Genomic DNA, 18,646 nt, shown 5'->3' with positions numbered 1-18,646 from the left:
GTACCAAGCCAACCAATAGATGCACCAAAACAAATCCCACCAACGCCAGTCGATTGCCTCGTATTGCTGACACGTTACAAGATTTAGATCTTGTACACAAGATCTCCCTCCGTGAACCTGGAATGAATGTTAGTAGGTCAACGCGTGGGTGGTTGCAATAAGGAGACTTACATAATCTGGTTTGCCTCTCCCATTTTCTGGAGCGCCTTTGTGGCCTCTCCTTTATCAAATGCATCGCGACGGTTCCCAATCTTTTTATTCACCGCCTCCACGACTGCATCCAACTCGGCCGCGTCATCTTCAAACAGGTCTGTGTTGAGAAGCTGACCAAGGGCTGTTCGGAAGGTTGTCAGTCGCTCAGAGCTGATGGGAGTATCGTCAATTGCCAATGCTGCAGCACCGCTGGCAAGGTCCTCGTCGCCATCCTGCGACTCTAGCTGGTTCGAGGATGGTAGCTGAGAGGCTGGAATTGAGGATGCAAATGAAGCCTGCGATTGTGACTGGTCTTGTGTTCGCCGGCTAGATCTTCGCAATGTGCTTTGCGAGTCATCCTCAGGAGCATCAAGTTCTCTGCTGGACCGGGCAGTGTCACTGGTTTCTCTCGCTTGAAGGCGACTACTGTTGCGTGTAGCCCTCGAAGTCGACCTGTTTATTTGAGTGGCATTGGCAATGCCACCATCGTCATCTTCATCATCACTGGAACTCTCGTCACTGGATGATGCAAAGTCAACCGTCTGGGTCTTTCTCCGCTTCTTCCGCGATTCTTCAACAACTTCCTTGAAAAGAGCGAACCGTAAGATACCCTCTGCAGCAGCCGCATCGCGCTCCTCCACCCTGTTTGATAGGCGGGATTTGGCATGTGCTGTGGCAAGACGAATGATGGTCTCCAGAGTACGGACGGTCAAAGGACTGGTCCTTCGCTGGTTGCCCTCCATCTCGTCGTTCCGTAGACCGACATAGATATCAGCGATTCGGTCAGAAGCCTCTTGTGTCAAAATGGGCTTGATTCTCGTCTTGGCATATTGGATGTACTTCTTCATGAACGGGATGCTAAGGATTTCGGGCTTCTTGTTTGTACCGCGACCAGATGTGATTGTGACACCAGAATGTAGCATTGCATCATACTTTTGGTAGACTTCAGTTGGTCCCTGGGACTCAGTTTGATTTGAAGCCGAGACCCCCAGGGACTGTCCACCTTGCTCACGCACGGGAGCGCCTTCTTCAGTTCCTGGCTGGCGATATCGGTGCATACGAAGGACGTGTTCTGACACATGTCGATCTCGCGTATCCTCGATGTCATCTGTGACGACAAACAGTAAATCAAAACGTGAGAGTAGAGAGTCAGGCAGCGCAATATTCTTGTGAGGATCCTTGTGAGGATCATATTGGCCGAAAATAGGGTTAGCAGCAGCAACAACACTACAACGAGCATTCAGCGATGTGTGAATACCCGCCTTTGCGATGGTAACAGTCTGCTGTTCCATAACTTCATGGATCGCAACTCTGTCAACGTCTGACATCTTGTCGAATTCGTCGATACAAACGACACCACGGTCAGCCATGACCATGGCACCGGCCTCCAGTCGGCGCTCACCCGTCTCCTTATCAGAAGTTACCGCTGCAGTGAGACCAACGCCCGAGGAGCCACGACCAGTTGTCGCAATCGCGAGCGGTGCAGTATTTAGGACGAAACGTAGCAGCTGAGATTTAGCAGTGGACGGGTCACCGACCATCAGAATGTTGATATCTCCACGCAGATGTGTTCCATTTTCGAGGTTCTTCTCCATACCACCCAGAAGCATGAGTAAGATGGCCTTCTTGACATAATCGTGCCCATATATACTGGGGGCAAGTGATTGAGAGAGCAGCTCCAGAAGGTTCTTCTTCTTGGCCACCTTGTTGATGTTACGAATGTCGGTATCAGTAATGGTTGCAGTCGCCACACCACCTCCGGACTTTGAAGATAATAAGACAACATTGTTCGTGAGAATCATCGTTTTGAAGAGAGCACTGTTGTGATTGGTATTACGGTTACCCAGCGTTCGATAAATGCCGACGAGCTGCACTCGGTCGCCAGGCTTCACACTGTCGACGAGGTCATCGTCTAGAATGGCATCGACTCCGCGGGGAAGTTGCCCTGCGGGTGCTCGCTCGGGCATTTCCTGGATAGAGATGGTCTGGTGGTCTCGGTATGTGCAAAAGCCATACTCTGTAATAAGCGGATTACCGTCGTCGTCCTCGCGAGGGTAGACGCTTGAAGTGGTAACACCGTTGGTCATGGTCTGATCCTGGTACTCGCGAAAATGAAACATGTCTTTTTTCTCATTGTAGTGAACACTCTTCACGACCTTGGGGCGGATGAGAGAACATCGAGTCACAATACCCTCGATAGAGACCATGTAGTTGAGGAGGTGAGACGACAATGTACGGGGATTGCAAGCGTTCAAGCCAAAGCTGCCAGCCCAAGCGCAGTAATAAATTGTGTCTTTTGCGGTCTGGTCAGGTCGTGCCTGTGGAATGGTTTGGACGATGTTCTTCAGGGCTTGATCAAAAGCCAGAGTGAAATCGAATGGTTGTTGTAAGAGGCCCTGTGCGAGGTCCGGGCTGTGGTTGCGCACATGATCGAGATTAACGGTCAATCGACGTTGGTTCTTCTGTAGCATAAGAATGATATCGGATCGATAACTTCGGACTTGGGGATCATCTGCGGAAAAGAGTTAGCTAGGCACAACGATCGGTCTTTTTGCAGAACGGGCGGTGGACGTACTGGGATCAAGGAATTCCTCCGCTTGGCGTATGCGATCGCGCACGCCTTCATCTTGAAGCATAAAAGAGTCCATGTCGGCGGTTCCTTGTATTGCCGTTTCAATGAGCGACTTCGTCAAAAGTGATGCCGATATGGAACCTAGTTAACGTCCTTAACTGAACGGTAATCAGATCGAGGGGTGAAAGTAAACCAGGCGGGGCGTTGCTAGGGGGCTGCTCGAATTTGCTCCGCGCTCCCTTCGGAAGAACGCGTCTCTTTCGCGTAAAGTGGTAGCTAAACCTGGTCTTCAGAGGTGGCTGATGTGTGGCTACGCTGGGCCCTATTTCGTCAGGGAGCTAGTCCAGTTTCCGTAATGACCTATGGTCTTGGTCTTTAAGAGGGAAGTACATACGGATACGCCAAGCCTGCCTACCTAGGTATGCATTTGCCTTATGCTGGAATCCCCATGGTCCTCCACGTGGAGCACTCATAACTCTCGACCTTAATGATCTCCCCTACGACGTCTTTCCTATACCACCACACATAAGCTAGCCCACTACCTGAACGGATGCTATTCACCGGTGTTCGTACACAATGTCGGTCGGGCTTTCTGGCAACTTGCATACCGCTTTAGATGAAGAAGCAAGGGCTGAGGTTGACGTTCTCAATTCGCGGCTCGAAAAGACGACGCAATTGACCAAGAAGATTCAATCGTGCCTCAACCGACTCGAGTCGACAGGGAAGAGTGTCCAAGATGTTGCAGGACCTCTGAATGGAGAGACCAGGCGCCTGCAGATATTGGGAAACAGTAAGAAACAGACTCCATGTCCAGCAAATGCTGACAACTAACCATTGGGTAGACGTTGATTCGGTCCTGGCCGCTATTGACCGATTGCGCCAACCTGCAGATAGCAAAAATGACGAAGAGCAGATCATTCGAGTCGGTCCTGAGAAGGCTGGCCTCTCTAATTACCTGGCTTCTATCAAACGTCTAGGGAAGGCCTTGAACGAGATGAAAGCCTCCAACTTGCGCGCCAACCAACAAACGATGGCCGATCTAACACGACTCATCAAGTCTGGCAATAGTCAGCTAGAATCCCATTTCGAAACACTGCTGCGCGCCGAGACTCCTCGATCCGTCGAGCCGTTGCACTTTATCACAAAGGACAAGCCTTTCCCAACACTGGCTCAGGACAAAATAGCCCGGCTCGGTCTGGTCTATTCATATGTCATTGAGAGTCACCACAGCGGATCCTCTGAGCTCGCCCATATATATGCAGAGGTACGCGGCCCATACCTCTCAACATCCTTGGCCAATCTTGCTGCCGCAAGTGTCAACACCGCCAAGAAGAAGAGCCCAGATGCCGTCTACCGTGCGGGGACCAACGGTATAGGGACCTACTCGCAAGCTATGGAGGGCCTTTTTGTCTCCGAATACGACAATGTGTGCAGTGTCTTCTCGCGTGAGGATTGGGGCGTGGTCTTCCAATCAACTTGCCAGGCAGCGATGGCTGAGCTTGCACGAACGTTGCGTGAACTCAATGCTCATATCAAAAGTCACCTCAACACCGACTGTTATCTGGCATATGAAATCACCGAGATCATCTCGGCTCTCTCAGGCAAGCTCGAAACACGCACCGGAGAATTGAAAGGGGCACTCGCTGCAGCCCTGAAGCCTGTTCGAGAGACTGCCAAATCGTCCCTTGCGGAGCTCCTTGATGAGACCAGGCGCAAGATCAGCATGCTACAGATGTTACCGTCAGATGGCGCTCCTATACCCCTCGTCTCGGAGACAATGCAACGCCTTCAGACGATGGTACACTTTCTACGCCCCATCTCGAGTATAATGATATCATTAGGGGACGGTGGATGGAGCTCCAACGCGGCAGCTAGCGGACGCTCGACCGATGCAATCCCCAGTCTAGCATCCTTTGACATAGGAGCGGACGGCAAAGAGATCTTTTCGCATTATTGCACTGATACCATCGAAATGCTCCTATCTGGTTTGGACCAGAAGTCGCGCGTACTCATGAAGAGTAGGGCTGTTGCTGGGGTATTCCTGGCCAACAGCGTTGTTATCATTGGAAGAATGGTTCAGAGCTCAGAACTTAGCGGACTGCTTGAGAACAAACTTGATATTCTCGACCAATGGCGCAAAAAGGCAACGGCGGCTTATACGGATGTTTGCAAAGACCTTTCCGTCCACCTGTTCGACACTGTGCATACCAATCGTGCGCATCGTCCAACTTCTGGCCCTGTGGACTCTACTTCGATTGTCAAAGGGCTGGGAAGCAAAGACAAGGACAGGATCAAAGAGAAGTTCACACAATTCAATAGCGCATTTGATGACATGGTTTCTCGACACAAATCATACAGCATGGAGCGGGAAGTCCGGCGAATGTTTGGGGAGGACATCCGCCAGAAATTACAGCCTCTCTACGAGCGGTTTTGGGACCGGTATCACGAAATCGACAAGGGCAAGGGCAAGTACGTCAAATATGATAAGACTTCCATTGCCGCTGTATTTTCCAGTTTGGCTTCCTGAGCATAGGGCAAAGGGGTGTTCGTGAGCCTGGACCTTTAGGCACTATAGACGAGGACACGCTGATGAAGAATGGAACGACGTATGCTGCTAGCCGACCTGTGGCGGCAGTTCCGCTCTTGTTGCAAGAATGTTTATCCCAGATGAATATCGTCAATATCTTGTCACCATCCTGATTCACCCAACCAACCGATTTCCCCGATCTTGCCCGAGGCACAGTGCATGAAACCTGAAGGATTTATTCACCGGCTATGCCATGTCCCCCTTCATTTACTGCCATGCTCAATCCAACTTCAACATCTGGCGATTCTTCAAGATCCTGGGTAGCCATGCAAATCAGGAGTCGAGCAAAAGCGATTTGAGAACAGCAACGCAGCCCAAAAAAAAAGATTGTTTGGTCCTCTGGCCGGTTTGTTGAGGCTACAGAGGCGGCTGGCGAGTCGCAGAGTCCTCAGGAGGGACACCTGGGACATGTGCCGCAGTAGTCGTGAGTTCCGAGATCGTTTGCTTTGCAACACGCAGTACAGCAACTGTTGACAGGCACCTGAGATTCGACAACGGCCATTGTGGAGGTGCTGAGAAAGTATTTGAGAGTTTTGTGTAAGTCACTTGGCCCGTGTGGGGAGGACGGTGTTACTCAAGTTGAGATGGAGTGCTTTTTGCTTCAAAGGCCTGAAGGAGAACCGATCAACGGTTCCAGAAGCTTTATACTCTGTCCATCCTCAAGGGTCTGAGCCAGCAATGCCACGATGGTCTTATCCGTGGACCCGAAAGTGAGGCTGATGCTATTTCAATTCGAGTCGAGGTGGTCCTCGTATGTGGGAGGGACCGGAGATATGTGCAGGGGGGCTTTACTGCCTTCTTTCTACGGATGGATTGAAACATGAAACAGTCCCACCCCCCACGTACCTAGCGCGTCATCATGCACAGCTTTATACTACCTTCACCACGGCGAGAATGAGAGCAGCCCTTCAACTGCCAGCCATAGAGGTCATCGTCATCATGCATGTGATGCGACTGTTAGTCCAGTCTCCTGGAATTTGGCGCCACGCCAGTTGAGACTTGAATCCTGGTTCCCAGTAGATGGCAGCTGTCATCTGGTAACCGACCCTTTTGGAGAGCCCACAAGTGAGTGAGTGGGCTGGCATCTTCCTTCACTCTGCTTGCCCAATATCTTGCATTTCCTATGTGTCTTGGGCCTCGGAGGCTCCCCCATTGTAAATTAACTGGCCTCGCAAAGGCGATGATGAGGCTTATTTTAGAGGTTATTGGGTGATAGTAACCGATTGTCACACACTATCCCATGATGCTTCACGCTGCCACTACAATGACAGGATACCACTCTCGGGCCTCGCTCGGGTCTTACCATGCATGCAGTGGTGCCCGAAACAAGATACGAGCAAGTTGTTTGTCGCCATTCGGCACAACATGTAAATACATAATCTAATAAGTATTTTACTTAATCTAGCTCATGCACATGCATCATATCCATCTGTCTCGCAGCACGCCGAATTTACTTCACACGCGCTAGCCCGCTTCTCTGTCAGACCAGATCCATGTTCCTGTGTCGATCTCTGCTGTGATTTGAGGACCCTTAATTCGATTATGACAAGTCATGCACAGGCAGAATTCACCTATCGGTCTTTGACACCACTGCCAAAGATCTCGTCGATTCGCGTCCGTCGCTCCCACACAATGGCATTGTCCTCCCTCCGTTTGAAGTAGAGTATGCGGTGCTGCGGGATAAACTCCTCATCAGTCTGCTCCGTCTTCCAATGTTCCACTGCCCTCTCACGAGCTCCGAGGAAGCGGTCCTCGTAGCCAATGATGTAGTCGCCTGAATCGAAGTTGGGGTCCCAGCGAAGCCGGTTGAGCACATCTGCAGCTGTGCGAAACTTGCCCAACCCTGGTGTCTTGCCCACAACCGCAGCTCGGGATCCAGGCCCTGTGCTATTATGCCCTTTTGATTCCACCTCAGCATCGTCGAAATCTTCCTCTTCTTCAAGCTCTTCATCGGATCCGTCATCGTCTGTCTCGCCCCCATATTCTCCCCATAGACTCTGATCGACTTCCAGTGAGCCAAGATCATGAGCCCTCGCGACAGTCGCACTCATCCAACAGAACTGGGAGTCATAGTACTTCTCGTCTCGGCGAATCCTCGCTTCAAATTCTTGTAGCACTGTCTGCATGACCATACCCACCTCCTTGGCATCTTTTTTGTTTGAGTCATCGTCCCATGCAAGGCCAATGAGGTAACAACCATGATACTCAGCGCCAGATGTCTCTGCTCCCGCAGACACATCCAAGAAACGAGATGGCCATATGCGTGCGGGCAGGTGCTTCAGTTTCCTGTGTATATCTAGACAATGTCAACATGATACGTCTTGCCAAACGAGAGAAACGTCCCCTACCAACTAGTAGCATAACGCAACGCGACTCAAGCCAGCCGATGAAGCGACCACTCTTTTCCTCCGACGGGCCCCAGTAATGCGCATCAATCTTGATGTATGTTTTGAACGCATGCAAAAATTCCGTAGATGCTGGGGCTTGAACTGATCCTAGAGCTGTCTCGGGCTCAATACCCAGTAGCTTACTCCAGGTACAGTCATCATCTGACAGCAACTTTTTGGCACGACCAAATTCAGAAGAAATGGTAGCCACTGTTGGGGTAGACGCGACAGGAGCAGTGTTGAGCGCCGGGGCATGCCAACCGATCAGGCAGAGGGGTTCTCGGAATGTTCGGTTATATCTCAATTCTTTGTGAAAGAACGAATCAAAGACCATCGAGTTCTTCCAGTCGAACTCCGAGTAATGATGAAAGAAGGTGACGACAATATCGGCTGGGGTTACATTTTCATTCTCGTAAGCCAATGCTTTACAGACCGGAACAAGGAGGACGCTTATGTGAATACCACCAAGGAATCCAAACTTTGCCGAATAAATACCTCGCGCCTGGGCCCAAGATTTGATGAACAAGTGCGCCATTCGATACTGTACCATATCTGGAAGTGAGCGGCGAAGGTAGAACAGATCGCGGACAGGCTTAAGCTTAGCAAGTGCCTGGAAAGACAAGGCAAACGCTGGGTCGCTGGCTGGGCGCTTCATAACTTCAGGCCATCTATATCCGCGAATTAGCAGTTTCCATCTTGAATATAGACATCAGTCAATACTACCTTTCGGCTATCGATGTAGCTGCACAATACTGGAGATCGACTTTGATGCCATTGACTTCTAACTCCATCATGTTACCTGAATTGGCCTTGACTCGTCGCAAGATTCTGACGCCCAAGGTCGTTGCTCGCTTCAACCTTTGAACAGCCAATGCAAAGAATGTCTTTGAGCTGAATGGGCCAATGCACAGGCAGTCGATATCAGAAGAACTTGTCCAGACGCCGAGGCCATAAGAGCCAACTGGGACCACAATAAATGCAGGTCCAGATCGGGATTCATTCTCTGAAATCGAGGACGTAGCATCTGTAAGAACCATTTCAAGGGTCTTAATCGCTTCACTCCGGTCGGTCCTTTCCCGCTCATTAGGCAAGCATCCATGTCCTTCCAAGAAGTCCTCCAAGCTCTCGCTGTTAGCCAAGCCAGGAGGAGGTTGTCGAAGTGCAATTTTCATCTCAGGGACACAACATCGAGACATATCAGAGGGCGACGACTTTACCAGAAGGCATCTTATGCCCCAGTGATCACTGGCGTATGTGGGACCACTCTTCTCTATTGAATCGAAGGCTGTCTGACCAAAAGTATTGAAACCACGCGGGTTATAGTGGCCATTTGCCCTGACCAGGATCTTGTCATATCTCTGCGGTCTGTTATTCAGCCCATTTCCAACGAGATCAGACGCCAGTGTGTTTGTCAGTGGGTCGAAAGTAGCCCCTTGTTCTCCCTGGAAGGAGTCTAAGACGTTCCTCTTCTCGTTGGCTATGTCTGAAGATTCGCCTGACTCCAGTCTCGTTGCCAGCCAAGTATCTAAGAAGCCAGAATCCGAGATAGTCCGGTCGATGACTCGCAACTGACGAACAGTTTGGGCAGAAATATCATTCTTTTTCTTGGCAGCATCTATGGTGTAAGTTGAAGTCGCAAGATTGAAGTCCCCAGCAATGATGCATGGGTGTTGCCGAAAGGTAGCAGACAGATAATCGAGCATCTTCTGGACTTCTTTCTTTTTGGTGGCGACGGCGCCGTCAGTGAGTCCTTGGCTCAGATGACACGCCACAAGGATCCAGGGTTTGAATTTTCCATCGTCAGCATCTCTTGTACCGATGCCGGGAAACCGGGCCACGGTACAGCCTTTGTGCTTCCTATGGAATGGGAGATAGTGCCATTCAAACTCAAATCTACTCAAGACGACAGTATTGAGGAGGCTAGGTAGTGGCCCAATACCGGGATGATCTGGAGGCCCATGAGTGACGAAAGGATAGCGACTACGTATATCCTTGTTGGCGAGGAGGTCAGGAAGAAAATGGTCTGTGACTTCTTGGAGAACAACAATATCGGCAGCAGCATGAGCCGAGAGCAGATTTTCCACCAGAGCTGGATGCCGATATGATTGAGGAGGCCACTCAAATTCTGCCAAAACATTATAAGAAGCAACAACCAATTGTTCAAGGATGACCTCGTTCGTATCCGGAGATGTGTTTATCGACTCAGCCGTTTCCCAGACCCCTGAAGACTGGATTGAGTGATAGCATGGCTGGAAGGCAATAGTAGACAATCTGTCTATATGATCATTGAAACCTTGAGGTGGTGTTATCCGACGGAAGATTCCCAGTTCAAGATCTAGAGTCCCCCAAAGCCTCATAGGCCGTGGTCCGCTTCCGCCTTGCGCAAGTGCGCCATCGCGGATAAGAATAGCAATTTCTTTCACTTCCCATTCTATCGGTGCCAAGAGGCGGGCCTTTTCGAGGAGAAAATGATGAGGGGCAGCTGAGGCGTCTTCACTCTGACCGATGGTCATATGAGGAACGAAGCGTTCATTCCGAGCTCTATGTGAACAGCCAAGAGCATTGCAGATTATATCCCTGATCTTTGAGAGCTCGATTGTAGTAGAATCTGACTCTGAACCCAGAAAGACAGTGTTGCGGCTTTTATGTTTGAAACAGTCAGCGACATTGAGCGCAAGATGAGCCCGATCCTGTATCACAAGCCCTTCGAGTGCTTGAGCTGCATTCCCCAACACTTCAGGCTGGACAAATGGGTAGATAAGATTGATGTGGGGAGGCCACGCAGAATACGCCTTATCATAAAGACTTCTCAGGTGATCCACTGATGGCCAAAGTCCACGAGGAGGGATAACACATAGGGCAGTCTCGTGCGAGTCGAACCCATACAGTGATGTTCGTTCTGTCTTTTCCATAACTCTTATGAGATTCTCCTCCAGATTCCGGGTATATATGAGCTGAATGATGTTATGTGAACTAGAAGCGCTATGCCTCAAAGAAGATAGGCTGGGTTCGAAGTGTAGTTGGGAGGAGGGGGGTCCTGCTAACGTTGCAGGGGTAAGATAAGGTAGAGAGGATCGGCGGAGGGTTGTCGTCTTGCGTATTGTTGTATCAATGAAGTTACTAACAAAAAGAAGGCTTGCCTTACTTCTTTAATGCTTCATCTTCCCTTCACAAGGCTGACAGGTGATACAGAGATATATGACCACTGACTCATAAATTTCAGGCGTCAACTTCAAACTGACCCGTGGCGGAGCAAGCCTACGGTGTGACTCACTGTGAGCTATACATGATTTTGAAGAATATCGATCTTGTCAACTGAAGACATGTTCAGCTGGCGGAGATAGGGAGGGAAAAAATGTCGGACGATAAAAAGATTTAGGTAACTTAGTACCAATTTAGTCCAAGTTTAAGATACCTTTTACTGGGTTTATTTTGACATCCTATATCAAGGTTCGACGTTTTCTTGCTCCCCTCGGACTGGCTATAAACCTTCCCCGGGTTGATACTAAGTAAAAGGCACTGTATCATCAGGATTGCATTTTTCCTTAGGCACTTATGAGTCAATTATTAATATCATATTTTAAAATACTACAACATCAATAAGGGCCAATGCTGCAGTCCTTGGAACAGTCAGCCGTTCGCTTGACGAACAGCTCATCAAGATTCCGCAATAGCACATTATCCCATGTTCTCCGGCCCCCAATCAATAATTCCTGTTTCATGCCCCTTACCTTCCATTAGAGCTTCAAGCTTGTCTTCGACTGTGACCCAACCGTGACGCTTCTGTGAGATAGCGTACTTGATTGGATCCCTCCACTCTCTCCACCAAGTTTCCTCACTCTGAACAATGCACCTTCTGTCAGGCTCCCCGTTCTTCGCTGTAGCAAATGGCCAGACGGCTTTGACCACTTCGTATTTGTGCTTGCCAGAGAACAGGCTGGTCACACTTGTGAAGAACTGATTGACTTTGTCCGGGTTCTGTATCACGACACGACTATGGGTAACCACGAAGCTGACATCAACTACGCCACGGTAGTTGAGTGCTGCCACGAGGCTGCGGAATTGTCCTTCAAGCCATGCCGTATCGAGGTTTGTGACCACTCGTTCAAGCGTAAAGACTTTGACAGAAGCAGGATCCTGAATGAAACGGCGGCACCATTCGTCCAACCCAGCATCGCCGACTTCGGGTAGGACATCAGGTTTGAGACCTCCACGATAAGCTAGCTCCCCATCGCCAACACATCGAATATAGTCTAAACGCTGGTTATCATCATCTGGGACTAGCAGGCTCAGAAGGTTAAGTTTGATGTCAAAATCGACTTTGCGCCCCCGACTACCACGAATGTGAATCTGGGGCTTGGGAGGCACCGAGGCTTGTGCGCGGATGAGAGCGATAAGCGCCTCAGGCTTGGCCGATAGATATTCCGCACGAGATGAGAGAGTCTTATAGTCGTTGGAGAGTTTGAAGAGAGGAGGAGAGTAAAGACGGTAATCAACCCGCGGTAATCCAGGAAAGCGTGCTGGGCCTTTATGGGCTGCTGTGGCTTGTGAGGTCGGGGCGGAACCAGCGCTTGTCGAGACAGAAGGTCCAGAATAAGGCGGCAGTGTTACATGATGCTCTGGAGTCTCACCGGTCAAGACTGTGACAGGTGACGATGGCTCAGGCTCGGTGACTGCTGCGGACTTTTCCATGTGTAGTATGTAGGAAGACAAGAAGATTTAGGATAAGAGATATTGGTCAGTAGGCTATAAAATAAATGCAATGCCCTTCAGGTAAGTGAAGATGTATGGAATGTTTTGATCAACTTTGCACAGTAAATATGAAAATAACAATATTCTTATACAATATTTGAGAATAATCAAAGAAAAGTTACCCCGTATTACTTTGGAAGTTTTACCTAAACTTATGGTTCTTACCTTCCTTACCTGCCTAAAATACTAATTATCTATCGGGGCACCGAGCGCCACCTCTCAGCCTTGCCCCACTAGGTACTTACCTAGGGTCGTCAATCTGGAACCTGGCCAGAGCCTGAGTCTTGTTGTGAACACATAGCTACATCCCTACCTACCTTTGGTTGCTATCTCAGCGTCCAGCATCTGCATTTCTTCTACAAGGCAAGCCAACTGCCATACTCACTTTTTACCTTCAATTCCTATAATAACTTCTTCAACGTTCCGCCCCGCGCCTGCTACTTAGCCAACCCCAACGATGGATTACGAGACGCTCAAGGAGCAATGGAGCGAGGTCGAGGACCGCGATGGTGTCCGTCTAAGCTGGAATGTGTTTCCCAGCTCACGTATGGTATGTTTACAGCTTCATAACACTCCATCTTGAGCTCACGCTATATAGGAAGCCTCTAGACTCGTCGTGCCCATCGGCGCTCTCTATACCCCGTTAAAGGAGAAGCCCGATACTCCTCTACTCCATTTCGAGCCCGTTACATGCAAACAGCCCTGTCGCTCTGTATTGAACCCGTTCTGGTACGATGCCCTTTGAAAACGATTGTTCTAGTTTCATGAGCTGACCTGATACTGAAGTCAAGTCGATGTTCGTGCCAGAGTTTGGATCTGTCCTTTCTGCCTTTCGAGAAATCAGCTTCCACCTCACTACAAGGACATAACTGCAAACGCTATCCCCCCCGAACTTCACCCTGCGAATACCACGATAGAATATCGCCTCTCACGACCTGCTCCCGCGCCCCCGATCTTTCTCTATGTCGTCGATATGTGCCAGGAGGCTGACAGCCTCGCCTCTTTGAAAGAATCGCTTGTGATGAGTTTGAGTCTGCTTCCCGAGAACGCTCTTGTTGGTCTCATCACTTATGGCACAATGGTATGCCATTCATTTTTTTTCACCATCCAGATGTCATACCACTAATACCTATACAGGCTCATGTCCACGAGATCGGCTACGAGGAATGCGCCAAGTCCTATGTTTTCCGAGGTAGCAAAGAATATGCTGCGAAGCAAGTCCAGGAGATGCTTGGTCTATCATCCTCCGGCGTACGACCCGGCTTGCAACCTCAGCCCGGTCGCCCATTCCCTGCCGGCCCGGCATCTCGCTTCCTCCTCCCTGTCCAGCAGGCCGAGTTCCAGCTGACCAAGGCTCTCGAATCCCTTCAAAAGGACCCCTGGCCAGTTGCGAATGACAGACGTAACCTTCGATGCACCGGAGTTGCCCTCAGCGTTGCCGTCGGTCTTTTGGAGTCATCTTTCCAGAATGCAGGTGGGCGCATCATGCTCTTTGCTGGAGGCCCTGCTACTGAAGGCCCTGGCATGGTCGTGGGGCCCGAGTTGAGAGAGCCTATCCGATCCCACCATGATATTGATCGGGACAACGTTAAGTATTACAAAAAGGCTCTGAAGGTGCGTCATTCGGTACTTGCACTCTTTTGAGCTCATTCTAATCGTCTCATTATAGTTTTACGAGAACTTGGCCAAACGAACGGCACACAATGGTCACATTATTGACATTTTTGCTGGTTGTCTGGATCAGGTCGGTCTCCTCGAAATGAAGGGCCTATGTAATTCAACCGGTGGTCACATGATTCTGACTGATAGTTTCACTTCTTCCATGTTCAAACAATCATTTGTACGAATCTTTGAGAAGGATGGCGATGATAATCTACTCATGGGTTTCAACGCAGTGTTGGAAGTTCTGACCACAAAGGAACTGAAGGTCACAGGTCTCATTGGACACGCAGTCTCTCTCAACAAGAAGTCGATCTCTGTGGGCGAGACTGAATGTGGAATTGGCAACACATGTTCTTGGAAGATGTGCGGCATCGACCCCAAATCGAGCTACGGTATCTACTTTGAGATTGCCGGCCAAGGTCCTGCCACACATCAACAAGCACCGCAGAAGGGCATGATGCAGTTCCTGACGTACTATCAGCACTCGTCGGGCCAGTTCCACCTCCGCGTCACGACTGTCGCCCGCAACCTTAGTAGCCCTGCTGGGGACCCAGCAATCGCGCAGTCCTTCGACCAAGAGGCCGCCGCTGTCCTCATGTCACGAATTGCCGTGTTCAAGGCCGAGGTTGATGATGGCCCTGATGTCCTACGCTGGGTTGACAGAATGTTGATTCGCCTCTGCTCCAGATTCGCGGACTACAGGAAAGATGATCCTTCATCCTTCCGACTGGAGAAGAACTTTACGTTATACCCTCAATTCATGTTCCATCTCAGACGAAGCCAGTTCCTGCAGGTTTTCAACAACTCTCCAGATGAAACAGCCTTCTACCGCCACGTGCTCAACCATGAAGATGTTAGTAACTCACTCGTGATGATTCAGCCAACCCTGGACTCCTACACCTTCGACCAGGATGGCGGCCAGCCAGTTCTTTTGGATTCGGCCTCTATCCAACCAACTCACATTCTGCTTCTCGATACTTTCTTCCACATTCTCATCTTCCACGGTGAAACAATTGCAGAGTGGAGAAAGGCTGGCTACCAAGATCAAGAAGGTTATGAGAACTTCGCTGGTTTGTTGGAACAACCCAAGGAGGATGCTCGCGTAAGTTCACCCTCGACCACTCTCAATCCGTCACTAACCTGTCTAGGATCTCATCACTGACCGCTTTCCTCTTCCTCGATTCATTGTTTGCGATGCTGGCGGTTCTCAGGCTCGATTCCTCCTGTCCAAGCTTAACCCATCTACTACACACACCACTGGTCCATATGGTGGTGTAGGAGCCACCACTGCTCAGACAATTTTCACAGACGACGTATCTCTACAGACCTTCATGGACCACTTGATGAAGTAAGTTTGAACCCAGTAGGCAGCACATACTGAGGTGAGCTAACAAACTTTCTAGGCTTGCTGTGAGCGGTACCAATTGAGGTGGCCAACGAACGGCTGTATCGCAGACCTACTGCCATCTCAAGAAGTCAATGGAAATTCAAGTCTTACGATTGGGTGTAGATAGTGACCACGCAGTTCTCATAAGCCCACAATATTAGTTAAGATGCATTATAATTAATCAAAATCCGAGGCCAGCCCTTCGTCGATCTATAATCTTGAGTACCTCGCTGCGTTGTGATGGTTTAGTTCACCTCCACTGTTTGGGAACATGATAGCACGTGATGCTTGCTGACTCGGCAGCTTAGGGCAATGTGGGGCCCACATCCTGCATTTTTAGTTTCGATATTTCGCGACAACCTCAAGTTTTCTCTTCGATCAACCTGCCTGTTCCATACTTCCGGCACGCAAACCTCGAGCCTCTGCCGACTTTCACGACACAAAAATGCGTTCGTCTCACTCCCGAACATCAGGCACGATCATTCTGCTTACACGATGAACAGCTCCCAAGTTCGATCCCAATGAGGTCAAGGTGATGTAGGTTGTCGTTCGCAGAATTCGGACACCATGAAATTGACATTTTGCAGCCACCTCCGCGCCACTGGTGGTGAGGTCGGTGCCTCCTCTGCCCTTGCTCCAAAGATCGGTCCTCTGGGTCTCTCTCCCAAGAAGGTCGGAGAAGACATTGCCAAGGCCACTGGCGACTGGGTATGGTGTTCGATCCCATTGCATATTGAAGTACACTAACAATTGTCCTTAGAAAGGCTTGCGCGTGACTGTCAAGCTCACCATCCAGAACCGTCAGGCCGCCGTGTCGGTTGTGCCCACTGCTTCCTCCTTGATCATCAAGGCTCTCAAGGAGCCTCCTCGTGATCGCAAGAAGGAGAAGAACATCAAGCACAACAAGTCTGTCAGCCTTGACGAGATCATCGAGATCGCCCGCACCATGCGATACAAGTCTTTCGCCAAGGAGCTCTCTGGTACTGTCAAGGAGATTCTCGGAACCGCCTACAGTGTTGGCTGCCAGGTCGACGGCAAGCCTCCCCAGGCTATCATCGAGGCCATTGACAGCGGAGACATCGATAGTAAGTCTTGGTGCCCCCTCCTTGAAATACCATTATGCTAATATGCGAATAGTCCCTGAGGAGTAAATGTTTCTAGCGCCCTATTCAAAAATCTCACCAGTATGAGAAACAGAAAATAGACTCATTGATCGATGGCCATGACAAATCATTTCCGTCCAGTCCCTGTGATTTGCTTCGGAATTATGAACCCTTGACTCACTCCGAAATCTACCATTTTGCCCCGTGGTTTATTTCTATTTTTGTGCAAGGGAGAGGAACTTAGGCCCAATACTCACCGCGACATACTAGCGATAAAGCTCTTGTGGATGTAGCGGTCCATCATCATGGCCACATGACACAGAATTTCCAATACAGAGTTGCAGGACTTCCAATCTAAATTCCCTTCCATTTATTTCGAGAACATCTCCCTGCCACTCTATTGGACTGCACAATCTCTTACTCGCGATGTCTCCTCGAATAGGTAGAAATGGGCATTGAGAAAGATACCATCTATCTAAGCTAACCGGGAAGAATTTGAATCAAGTCGTACTTGTGGTAGCTGTAAGCGTTTTCATGGCATAACCTACATGACATTGTTTCCACCATTGAGAGTGCCAGTTCTCCGTGAAGTTTACCAAGGTTTCAATTATGAATCAGTTGAAGAAGCACACCTTCAGTCTGATCTACTTGCTTACGAGACTACATCAAGTTATGTGAAATCTTCAGGGTTGTGAGAAGGATACAGCTGAGTTGAGTTGAATGGATAAAATGCCGAGACTCTATCCACATGCGGCAAGTACACCAGCGATGTGGTATGATGGGCGATATCCTCAATAGTCTCGTCGCATCTGAGGGTATTCATAGAATATCACTCGCATCCACGGTCACGGGTGGGATCAGAGGCCCCCTTTCCAACCATTTCCAACGCCCCATGCTGGCATGGATGATTGATGGATCCAATGACTATCAGGACATGCTGCAGCAACCTCGTAGCGCAGGGCCCCTGTATGTGCGTTGCATACCTTAGGTACATTGCATGCAGCTCAACAAGGACGGGAGCAATACTGGCTTGGTATATACTCAATGATTCAATTTACAAATACTTGCCTTGGCCCATACTTTCTTCCCTCTCTGCGCCGAGTCGTTTATCCGCGTCAAATGGTAAATTGGCGCAATCTTTATCTGGGGTTCGAGTTGTTGTTGGTTGGGGAAGTGGGCAGTGTAGGTAAGCATGAGTGTGGATGGATGGAAGGGAAATGGTCTGTCCGCGCTTATGGCACAAGCCGGGCTGAGAGGGGCCTCAAGGAGCAAGAAAACTTGGCTTCTCTATTCTAAGTGATAAAAATATTTAGGTAGCTTCAGTGTGTATTTAGGTCTCTTCAAGATTGGTTATTTGTGTCATTTGAGATATATCTCCCAGATTTCTTTCCTCCCCTTCCATCCATGCATGCCTTGAGGGGCATCACAGGCAAAGTGGTGTCCAAGTTTGAGGTGAGGTGCCTTTGTGACTCCGTCTCTCCCGCCCCAATGTGGGACGGCCTGTCCCCCCCCCCCCCCCCGCTGTCACAGGTTCTCCACTAACCACGGGCCTTGCTCCATTGAACCTGGCGCTAAGTGCCTGGCAAGCAACGTGCCCATAACCTCACTTACCTAACCTGCCTAGTACCACTACCGATACAGCTCTTTCTTGTCAACTGCTTGTTCTGCTTGTATTGACCTGAAAGCCTCCTTTAGCATTTACTTGACCGATATCTAGGGATCTGGGGCTGTCATTATACTCTGATTCCCTACCACTGCAATCAGAACCTCCTTTGTGAGACGATGAATGCGATAGTGATTTCTCGTGCGACTTGATATTCGGTCCCTCTGCGATAGAATCGATAGACACTGCTGAACAGAGTCGCCTAGAAACGCCTGGCCCTCCCTCTTTCCCTCACTCTTACTCACCAACACAAAGACCATTCTGGTGGTTTCAAGACAGCGCAAAGCTCTCTCGCAACAGCTTGAAGTTTCTGGTTCTTTGGTGTGTCGTTGGCGCTACAC

The 18,646-nt window shown here is 49.7% G+C and overlaps 6 protein-coding genes across 6 annotated transcripts; 3 read left to right on the top strand and 3 right to left on the bottom strand.

The window, feature by feature from the left end:
* Positions 1 to 83: 83 nt before the first annotated feature.
* Positions 84 to 2,840, bottom strand: FMAN_11415 (putative subunit of pre-replication complex; the record flags this gene model as incomplete). Its single annotated transcript, XM_041834224.1, has 3 exons — positions 84 to 117; positions 172 to 2,704; positions 2,768 to 2,840. 3 exons carry the CDS (start codon positions 2,838 to 2,840, stop codon positions 84 to 86), a joined length of 2,640 nt encoding a protein of 879 aa, XP_041684509.1.
* Positions 2,841 to 3,340: 500 nt separating this feature from the next.
* FMAN_11414 (uncharacterized protein) lies at positions 3,341 to 5,291 on the top strand (the record flags this gene model as incomplete). The annotated part of the gene is made up of 2 exons (XM_041834223.1): positions 3,341 to 3,554; positions 3,607 to 5,291. 2 exons carry the CDS (start codon positions 3,341 to 3,343, stop codon positions 5,289 to 5,291), a joined length of 1,899 nt encoding a protein of 632 aa, XP_041684508.1.
* A 1,631-nt stretch (positions 5,292 to 6,922) lies between these two features.
* FMAN_11413 (uncharacterized protein) lies at positions 6,923 to 10,650 on the bottom strand (the record flags this gene model as incomplete). Its single annotated transcript, XM_041834222.1, has 3 exons — positions 6,923 to 7,647; positions 7,700 to 8,406; positions 8,462 to 10,650. 3 exons carry the CDS (start codon positions 10,648 to 10,650, stop codon positions 6,923 to 6,925), a joined length of 3,621 nt encoding a protein of 1,206 aa, XP_041684507.1.
* A 766-nt stretch (positions 10,651 to 11,416) lies between these two features.
* Positions 11,417 to 12,430, bottom strand: FMAN_11412 (uncharacterized protein; the record flags this gene model as incomplete). The annotated part of the gene is made up of 1 exon (XM_041834221.1): positions 11,417 to 12,430. The coding sequence occupies one exon, from the start codon at positions 12,428 to 12,430 to the stop codon at positions 11,417 to 11,419; it is 1,014 nt and encodes a 337-aa protein (XP_041684506.1).
* Positions 12,431 to 12,947: 517 nt separating this feature from the next.
* FMAN_11411 (putative SEC23) lies at positions 12,948 to 15,580 on the top strand (the record flags this gene model as incomplete). Its single annotated transcript, XM_041834220.1, has 7 exons — positions 12,948 to 13,040; positions 13,089 to 13,219; positions 13,277 to 13,571; positions 13,628 to 14,104; positions 14,160 to 15,254; positions 15,301 to 15,500; positions 15,556 to 15,580. 7 exons carry the CDS (start codon positions 12,948 to 12,950, stop codon positions 15,578 to 15,580), a joined length of 2,316 nt encoding a protein of 771 aa, XP_041684505.1.
* Positions 15,581 to 15,984: 404 nt separating this feature from the next.
* Positions 15,985 to 16,690, top strand: FMAN_11410 (putative ribosomal protein L12; the record flags this gene model as incomplete). Its single annotated transcript, XM_041834218.1, has 5 exons — positions 15,985 to 15,988; positions 16,043 to 16,076; positions 16,127 to 16,247; positions 16,300 to 16,624; positions 16,677 to 16,690. 5 exons carry the CDS (start codon positions 15,985 to 15,987, stop codon positions 16,688 to 16,690), a joined length of 498 nt encoding a protein of 165 aa, XP_041684504.1.
* Between the last annotated feature and the right edge of the window lie 1,956 nt (positions 16,691 to 18,646).

This window comes from Fusarium mangiferae (genome assembly GCF_900044065.1).
Source record: "Fusarium mangiferae strain MRC7560 genome assembly, contig: FMAN_scaffold008, whole genome shotgun sequence".
Taxonomy (NCBI): domain Eukaryota; kingdom Fungi; phylum Ascomycota; class Sordariomycetes; order Hypocreales; family Nectriaceae; genus Fusarium; species Fusarium mangiferae.
Note: the sequence above shows the minus strand (reverse complement) of the source record. Positions and strands in the feature narration are given on the sequence as shown.